Source organism: Egretta garzetta, unplaced genomic scaffold (assembly GCF_000687185.1).
Source record: "Egretta garzetta isolate BGI_Z169 unplaced genomic scaffold, ASM68718v1 scaffold937, whole genome shotgun sequence".
NCBI classification, from domain to species: domain Eukaryota; kingdom Metazoa; phylum Chordata; class Aves; order Pelecaniformes; family Ardeidae; genus Egretta; species Egretta garzetta.
This window is the reverse complement of record NW_009260283.1, coordinates 24499-33645: the sequence shown is the minus strand read 5'-3', so window position 1 is coordinate 33645 and position 9147 is coordinate 24499. Positions and strand designations below refer to the sequence as shown.

General features: G+C 64.1%; 1 protein-coding gene across 1 annotated transcript in view; it reads right to left on the bottom strand.

The window, feature by feature from the left end:
• Window positions 1–8: 8 nt before the first annotated feature.
• The window catches only part of ZDHHC5 (zinc finger DHHC-type palmitoyltransferase 5), a 16425-nt gene continuing 7286 nt past the window's right edge, over window positions 9–9147 (bottom strand). The window contains 9 exon segments of the mRNA XM_009642510.2: window positions 9–376; window positions 722–1784; window positions 2749–2872; window positions 3297–3429; window positions 3536–3627; window positions 4142–4244; window positions 4356–4528; window positions 4643–4800; window positions 5242–5363. Of these exon segments, the coding sequence (XP_009640805.1) occupies window positions 211–376; window positions 722–1784; window positions 2749–2872; window positions 3297–3429; window positions 3536–3627; window positions 4142–4244; window positions 4356–4528; window positions 4643–4800; window positions 5242–5363 (2134 nt within the window). The 3' untranslated portion in view covers window positions 9–210.

Below are 9147 nucleotides of genomic sequence, written 5' to 3'. Positions count from 1 at the left end.
GGGGGGAGAGGACGAGCAGCCCCGCTGGGGTGTGTGTCAGCCCCGCGCGTCCCGGGGAGGGGTGGAGAAAGAGGAAAGCAGGGGGGGCTGCTGGCCCGTCTCCCCCCGGCCCGGCTCTCCCTGGAGTCCGCAGTGTCCGGCCGCAGAATGTCCCTCCGGGGCCGGTGGGTGCCAGCCGGGGAGGAGGCAAGGGGCAAGAGGCTCTGCCCCTCATACTGAGATCTCGTAGGTGGTCCCCCCCACGCCAGAGACCTTCTTGACTCCTCCACGGGTGGGGCTGCTGAGGGGCACCTGCCCCGGGCCCGGAGGCGCTGAGCCCAGGCTCTTGGGCTGCCCATTGGACTTGCTGTAGGCTGTTCTCATCTGCACCTCGTCCCTGGGGAGGGAAGCCCAGCCACAGCCCTGCCCTCCCCAGGGACCTCCAGCACCCACACGCCATTCCAGCTCCCCCAGAGGCCCATGGGGTGTCCTGGGGAGGGGCTGGCACCACCTCTGTCCTGGGAGGAGGAGCAGGATGATTTCCCCCACCCTTCTCCAGGCTACCCGGTGCGGGGCATGTCGCTGCCCCCAGGCGCTGGTGCAGGGGAAGGAGGGCTGGAGGAGAGGCGCAAGGGACCCCCGGCTCCCTCTGGAGCAACCCGTCGAGGCGCTGGGGTGAGGGCCCCCACTCTGCGGGGCCACAGACTGCTCTGCGTGCAAGGCAGCCAGCGCCGGTACTTACTTTGGTGCTAGTAAGGGCTGCAAGGCCACCTCCTCCGTCTCGGGGACGCTGGCCTGAGACGCTGGTTTTTGGCTGCTGTAAGACACGGATTTGCCCAGGTGGGGGGCAGCGGGCTGGTCAGGGGAGCCCAGGGAGCGCACCCGGAGCGCATTGGGGGGCTCGGGCTTGCCAAAGCGGGGTGGGGCTGGGCGGGTGAGCGGGTTCTTGCCCAGGGGCGAGCGCTTCGAATCGTCCGAGGAAGAGCTGGTGCGGGGGGCGTTGCTGGAGCCTGGTGTCGACTGGATGCCCGAGTCCACCAGCCCCGCGTCCTCCTCCCTGCCCGGGGCCGTCGGCTGCTGCAGCAGCTTCTCCCGCTCCTGAATGGAGGCCACAATGTGGCGGGAGAGATTGTCATAGCGCACAGGCGAGGGCTCGCGGGGTGGCGCGTGCTTGGGGGAGACGGCGCTGGCGAAGCGGCCGTGCAGGTCGGTCTCTCTCTGCTGGGCGATGCGGGCTGAGAGGAAGGGCGAGGTGTAGCCCCCCGGTGGGTCAGGCTCTGGGCCCGCCTGCACTGACTCGAAGTCGGGGCTGTCGGAGGGCGTGAGCAGGCTGTCGTACGACAGGCTGCCATTGCGCGTCTGGGTCACCAGGCTCTTGTAGGAGGTGGAGGTGGTGCCCTCCGAGCGGATGGACTGGAGGTGGCCCATCTCAAAGCCTGTGCCCTGGGCTGACTTGAGGCGGGAGGAGCGGGAGCCACTGGAGAGCGGGTCGAAGTGAAAGCTCTTGCCAAAGGTGGGGGAGCGGAAGCTCTCGGGCTGCAGGCTTGGCTCGGAGCGGTAGCTGGGCTTGCGGCTGCTGTCACAGATGGAGTTGGGCTCCTTCAGGCTGTTCACTCGGCTCAGCTGAGGGGCAGAGACACAGCAGTCACCCACAGAAAGATGGGGCCCCTGCAGAGCTCCCAACGGCCCCCCCTGCCCCCAACTCTTCCCCCAACCAGGAACGTGGCAGCATCCCCTGGAGGCTGGGCACCCCCCTTGCTGGGCATGGCCTTACCTTGGGCTGGCCTTGCGTAGCAGGCTGCTGTCTGTGGGTGGGGGAAGAGAGAGATGTTCAGACAGGCGGCCCCCGGGGCAGCGCGGGGGGACAAATGCTATGTGGAGTCCTGCCCTCCCTTCCCAAGAACCGGCTCCGAGCCTGGGGCAGACAGACCAGGGAGGCAGAGGTGGAGAGAGGGGTGGGCTCAAGGAGAGGCGCACCAGGGGCGGATGAAACAGAGCAGCATGGAAAACACGTTCCCATGGCAGCGTGTTTGGGGTTGGCACTTCTGTGCCCCTGCAGCAGCCCCGGCTGGGTGACACCCCGGGGTCAGCAGGGTGTGCACTGCATGGAGGTGTCCGTGGGCACCCGGGCACCCACGGGCGTGCTGGCCGCTCACCCCGCTGACAGAGGTGCCGCAGCCCTTCCCCCGGGAGCGTTGCGCCCTGTCCAGGGGGATGGCGAGAGCTGCAGAGGCTTCCGGCTTGCTGCAGGAAGTGGACGCTTCCAAGCCCTGCCCTTCACATCCCACCTCTCTCACCAAGCCCACGCAGGCAGCTCCGAGCACTGCTTCACCGGTGCTCAGGGAAGCAGGGAAAGCGAGTCACGCAGGCTGCCACAAATGCGCTCCCTGCCGCCAAGCCAGGCCCGCCACTTCTTCGCCTCCTTCATCCAGATGACGCTCCTGTGCCTGCCAGCAGCACGGCCTACAAGCCTGCCCGTCGCAGCTCACAGTGGCTTCAACAAGCACCACGCTGTCTCAGCTCGGCCTCCTGCTCCTCTCCAATGGAGCAGAGCTGGCTATAAGCATCCTGCAGGCTTCTCCAAGTGCAAGGGGCTGCATGTGCCAGCCCAAAAACACAGGCATGTCCTGCCCTGCAACGTGGTGGTGCTGACGTGCTTCGGGTCTGCCCTGCATCCTGTTCCGCCTATGGCCCTGGCTCCTGGTCTGCCTGGCGCAGCCCTGGGCTCCCCTCCCAGCGGCTGCCTGGGACCCTGCATGCCCTCCTTACCCTCGTTGGTGGCCAGGGTTAAGTGTGTCCTCAGGCCCGTGTAGCGGCTGAGGTCTGGCTTAGGTGGGGGGGGTGGCTCAGCGTCAGCAGACTGGCTCTCCGTCACCTCCAGGCTTCCTTTGGACTGCAGAGACAAAGGGCAGAGGGAGGATCAGAGGGGTGCCAAGGCCTCAGCCCTCCCCTCAGCAGTCAGGGAGCGGGCAGTGGTGCTAGAGGGGCTCTCGCTGCCTCCCGGGCCATCCAACACGGCTTGAAGGCGGCACGTGCCTCAGGTGCTGGGAGTGCTGGGGAAGGGGGACCTCCAAAGGATGCTGCGAGGGGGAAGGACAGGACGGGGAAGGACAATGGAGGGTGCAAAGCCTCATGTGGTCGCTGCCACATGGGAAGGACATAGTTTCTGTCCCGTGGGGACACAGAACAAGACAACATGGAGGGGGATGGGGAACGTGACAAGGCTCACTCGGTTCTTTACTCACGGATGCAGGCTTGCACCCCTGGGCTCCATGGAGGGCCCCAACGCAGGGACCGCTAATCCCCACCTTCCTCACCTTCGTCCTCTTCAGCTCTGTCTGGATACCGTTGTCCATGATCTTGACAGTGATCTGACCATCTGACACCTCAGGCCGCAAGAAGGGGGGTCTCACCAGCACCGTCTGCTCGGCCTTCGGGCGCCCGAGGTACCTAGGGAGAGAGGTGGGAGGAAGGTCAAGGCCTGGAGCTCAGGATGGGGCAGTTTTCCCAGGCATTGCAGGGCTGGGGGGGCACCGCCATGCTGTGCCAGGCTCACCTGGGGGCCGGGGAGCTGCAGAGGACCCGGCTGACGTTCTTACAGCAACCGTTGGTGAAGGGGTTGACACCACCACGGAACTTGCCCGTCACCTGCGGGATGAGGAGCATCACAGTGTACCGGGGTGGGCAGGGACCTCGGGAGGTCTCTGGTCCAGCCAGGCCAGGTCACTCAGGGTTTGTCCAGCTTGCTCCTGACAGTCTCCAAGGACAGAGGTACTGGGAAATACTCCCCCTTTTCCAGGTCCCTGTCCCAGTGTGGAACTACCCTCCAAGGAGAAGAGTGCTTTCTCTAATGTCTACTTGGATGTTGCCTTGTTTCAAGTTGCGCCCGTCACCTCTCGGCCTCCTGGGAAGAGCCTGCCCAGCGCCACGCTCTCTACAGCCAGCCCCAGCAGCAGCAGCAGCAAGGATGCCCCTTCTCCAGGCTGCGCAGACGAGGTGCTCTCAGCCTCCCCTCACAGACATCTATTCCCCAACCAGCTCGGGGGCCTTCCCTTGCCTCGATCCAGCCTGCCTGTGTCCATCTTGCCCTGGGGAGCCCCAAAACATACCCAGACATGGCCTGAGAGGGGCTAGCAGCCCTGCGCCAGCCCCACAGACATACCTGTTCGTTGGTAGTACGGCCCCTTGCCACAAGCACCACATGGAAACCCGTAAGGCCCGCGACGGGAATGAAGAATAAGCCGGCCACGCACATCACCACCATCCTATCGGCAGATAGCTAAGGAAGAGGCGCAGCCCCGCTCCATGGCACGCTGTCCCCCACCCCACCAACACCCCCCGCCCCAGCCCTGCTCATGCAGCCTCGCAGAGGATACGTGACCGCCATGCGGACGCCGGAGAGCTCTTCCACCTGGTAGAGGACGTAGAGCAGGCCAAAGCCAAACACCCCCATGATGTGTGTGGTGAGCGACAGCAAGAAGAGGAAGAAGTAACGGTAATTGCGCCGCCCTATGCAGTTGTTGACCCAAGGGCAGTGATGGTCGAACTCCTGTCGGTGGGGAAAAGACACAGTGAAGGGCTCGGCCGCCGGGGCTTCCTGCCCGCACTACGCATCAAACTCTACGTGGAAATGAAAGGGCACCGAGACCTGGCAGTTCCTCACCTCTACACAGTTGTCACAGACACTGCAGTGGGAGCAGCGTGGCGGCCGGTAGAAGCGGCAGGTCGCACACCACTTCATGCGCACCTGAATGCCCTTGATCTCCACAGTCTTGTAGAGCGGAGCTCGGAAGTCGTCCTCCTTGTCCTCGTCCTCCTCAGCTGACAGGGAAAGCCCAGCACAGGCACTTGTCAGGGCCCAGCCAGCCTCCTGCCCTCCCAAGCTGAAGATGCCCGGCATCGCCCTCCTTTGTCACCAGGCCCATCTCACCTGGCACAGGGACCAGCCAGGGACCCCCAAATACATGTAGGGGGAAGGGGGACTCTCCCAGGCCCTGCCCCGACACCACGACACCCACCTGAGCCCCCGGTACCCGATACAGTGTGCCAGGATTCACACTGCTTCCACAACTTGGTCCTACAGGCTGGGTGCTGCACTCAGAGCTCCCGTCCCCATAGTGTGTGTCACACCCGATCCCACCCAGGCAGGGCAAGGAGGGCTCTCCTCAAGCCTTTTGGGATCAGGTAATCCTCTTTACCTTGGAGGAAGGGTGGAAGGAGGTGGCGCTAGCTAAGACGCTTCCTGAGCAGAGCCAGACTCACCTCGCGGGAATATGCCTGGGTCCATGAAGGTGGCCATGCTGAAGTTGGCCAGCACGAAGAGGAAGACGACAGCATTGTAGACAGGAATGACCGGGGAGATGTACAGGCTGAGCCCTGGGCATCTGCAGGCACAAAAGCAGTGAGACACCCGGGCCCTGTCCCATGGGTCACTCCTTCGGTGCTTCCCGCTGCTCCTCACATCACCTCCCCACTGACCCCACTCCCACAGAGCCCCAGGCAGGCATCGCCGAGCTCCGACAGCGCCCTCGGAGTGAGCAAGGGCCAAGCGTGTGCTAACCACCCCCCCAAGCCCCACAGCCTTCCCTGTGAGCCATCCCTGCCGTGCCCAGTTGTGCCTAGCCGGGAAGTCCGCGTTCCCTGCTCCTGGGCTGTATTTCCAGGCTCATGCCCAGGCACAGAGCTGCGGAGGTTCCCTGCCACCAGCTCTTCCTTTTGCTCTCACCCAGTGCCCTCCGCAGCTGAGCTGGAGCTGCACCCAGGCCAGCTTGACCCTCCACAGACCCGCCTACCCCCCCAGCCCCGGGGAGCACCTGTGGGGGAGCCGGGATGGGAAGCACTCCGGTAAATCATCAGAGAGCAAAACCACTGCTCGCCTCTTGCGCCCACAGCCCCAGGGGCGCTGCCAGCACAAGACCCCACTGCCACAGGGAGCGACCGCAGGCGGTGGTGAGGACAGGGTGAGCCAGGCCACGGCACGGGGGATACTCGGGGGGATCCAGACATAAGGCACCTAAGCATCACCCTCCACGGGTCACACCGGTGGGGCACACCACACCCAGGGGGGCAGAGGGGACCCTGCAAGGGGGTGCAAAACCAGCAGCAGCTCCTGTGCCTCCAGAGCTGCTCCTGCTTCTCACATCCCAGGGCTGGAGCCCAGCCTGGAGACAACTCCAGTGGCATGTGGGAAGCCCATCACCACACCAGTCCCGGCCAGCACCCAGCTCCTCCGTGGGCCTGACCGAGGGGCCCTGTGGGAGCACAGTGAGGGAATCACCGCTGTCCCCCCTGCCCCAGGCAGGCACGGGCTCCGGACAGTGGGCTTTCCCCTCAGAGGCGCCAGCGTAATTCCCTAATCTGCTTTGCTGCTGGGAGTTTAATCCCACAGATCTAGGGCAGCATCTGTCCCTCTCTTCCCCCTGCAGTGATAAGCGCAGATGGATTTCGGGGCAGGGCAGAGCGCAGGGCTCTGCGGGCAGGGTGACATATGGTGCCAGCGCTGTAATCCCCCACAGCCCCCGAACAGGCAGAGGTGAAGGGGCACGCACTCGCCCTGTCCCCTCCTCCGCCACCCCACACTGTGACTCAGACGGGGACAGGTCCCACCGCCGCCAGGCAGCCCTGTCCTTGTCATGGCAGCCCTGTGAGCCCCAGCGAGGCTCCAGCTGGGAAGGAATCCTTGGCCCAGGGCTGTGCCCCCCAGTTCAGGCCCTGAGCGAGGGCCGGGGAGTGCCCTCCCGCAGGGGCAGGGTGCGAGGGGACAGGACGGTGCAGGCAGAGGGCTGCCTTGGGCAGGAGGTACGATGGGCCGGCGCTGGAGGAACGGGCACACCTGCCTTGGCACCTATCTGGCAGCGGAGGAGGGAGAGGCGGGCAGGGCACAGCCAGGCACCAGGCACAGCTCCATGCCCCGGCCCTTCCCTGCACCCGTAGAGGGTGGGAAGCAGCAGTGGGACCTGCCCTCCGCTGGCCAAGGACAAGGCAGTCCCCATCCAGGCACAGCGACGAGGGCAAGAGGAGAGCGGGAGGGCAAACCCCCTCAACTTTACAAGACAGCCGGCTAGCAGGAGCATGCCAGGAGCCAAGCCCTGCTCTGCCAGCCACCACACTCCTCCTCCTCCTCTCCCAAAGCGCAGCCGAGCACCTCCACCCTCAGCAGCACCTCCGGGCCCTGGCCCTGCACACCAGACCAGGGCTGTACCTGTAAACTGTCTTCTCCAAAACCTCTTCCACACCCCACCCCGCTCCTCCATGCTGCTGAGGAGCCCCCCAAGCGCCTTGTCACAGAATCACACAGAATCACAGAATCACACAGAATCACAGAATCGTAAGGGTTGGAAGGGACCTCAGGAGATCATCTAGTCCAACCCCCCTGCTAAAGCAGGCTCACCTAGAGCATGCTACACAGGACTTCATCCAGGTGGGCTTTGAATACCTCCAGAGAACGAGACTCCACAACCTCCCTGGGCAGCCTGTTCCAGTGCTCTGCCACCCTCACAGTGAAGAAGTTCTTCCTCATATTCAACTGAAACCTCTCGTGTTTCAGTTTGCATCCATTGCCCCTAGTCCTGCCACTGGACACCACTGCAAACAGACTGCTTCCGTCCTCTTGACTTCCGCCCTTAAGATATTTGTATGCGATATTTGTCGAGGTGGGAGCCTCGCCCTCCCGGACACCCAGGGCAATGCCTCCCCACCTCCCGGTATCTGGGACAGCATCGCCCAGCCTTTCACCAAGAGCTCTCCTCCGGGCCAGGGAGCGGCTCCGTCACAACCCGCACGGCACCAGCCCTGCCGGCTCTGCCTCCTGAGGCAGCCAGCCCCGCGTCTCCTCTGGAAGCCAGCCATGCAGATGCTCTGCAGAGTGGGCAGTGCCAGCGCAGCTGGGTCAGGCCAGCGAGGAGGAGCCCTCTCCAGTCTGCACCCCAAAACCCCCAGAGAGCAGCTCTGGAGGGGTACAGACGTACGTGACATCATGAGGTCGAGACCCAAGCAAGGGAAGAACACGCTAGCTGCATTGAGCCCAGCCAGCCCGGTACGACCGGCGTGGGCCCCTGCCGCAGAACTGGAAGCCATGCCAGGAGCAAGGAGCTCAGGCTCAACCCAGCCTTCCCTTCCCCTCGGACGGGGGCTGTGCCTGGGGAGAGGGCTCCTCCCACCCACCCCCAGCACAGAGCTGCTGCGGGGGCTGCCCCCGGCCACCCGCCCCAACAGCACAGGCAAGAAACATCTGAGTGGTTCAAGCGGCTTGCAGAAGGTGAGAAACTCTCCCAGTCTCACAGAGGGGAAACTGGTATTTGCAGTGGGGCAGGCTGGCAAGGCAAGGAGCCCCCAGGTTTGGGGCCAAAGGAGAGCTGGGCAAGGGGCAAACTGCCCATTCCCTGCAGCTTGCAGGGCCGGGGGCCTTGCCAGCGGTGTGGTTTCAGGGAGATGGGTGGCTTCATTAGCCCCCATCTCTTCATTGCTGCTGCTGTCCTGGTCTTTGAGAGACCCGATGGGGCTGTTCTCTGCCTTCATGGTGCAGAACCCCTTTGGAGGGATGGTCCTCTCCTCTCCTATCCTCTCCCCAGACACAGACGGCGCCAAGGCGAAGGTGGACACTCAGTGTCACTTCACCCCAAGGAAGGGCAGTGCCAAGCACCCCACATCACTGAGCCGAGCACCTCAACTAGAGAGGAACCTCCCTGACTCTGCCCTCTGCCGAGCTGCAGAGTTAAAAGAGGGGCAGCAGAGTGCTGGAAGAACAGTGGCCATGGGGCTCAGACGAGCCCTAAAGGTAGGAAAAGCCCTTCATGAAACCCTGAGCAAGGAGCTCCTCTCTCTAGGAAGGCAAAGCCCAGCCCAAACCTTTGCTTGAAGGGGATGGAGGGGAGCCAGGGAGACCCACTGCACTGCATGCCAGCTGTCCTGCACAAGGGAGATGCCAACAGCCAGGCTGAGCCAAGCATGCAGCCCAGATCCTCGAAAGACAGACCCTGGCAAGGCAGGGGAAAGGCTGAGCTGCCTCAGTGACGGCCGGCGCAGAAGAAAAACTCTGGGGCAGGCAGAGAGGGAGGGACTGGCCTTCCAGGGGGAAGGGAAGTCCTCTCCCATCGTCTCCCAGGCTCTCTGGGCACTGAGCCCTTCCCAGGAGGGAGAAGCACAGCTCCCAGAGGGCAGAACGGCAGC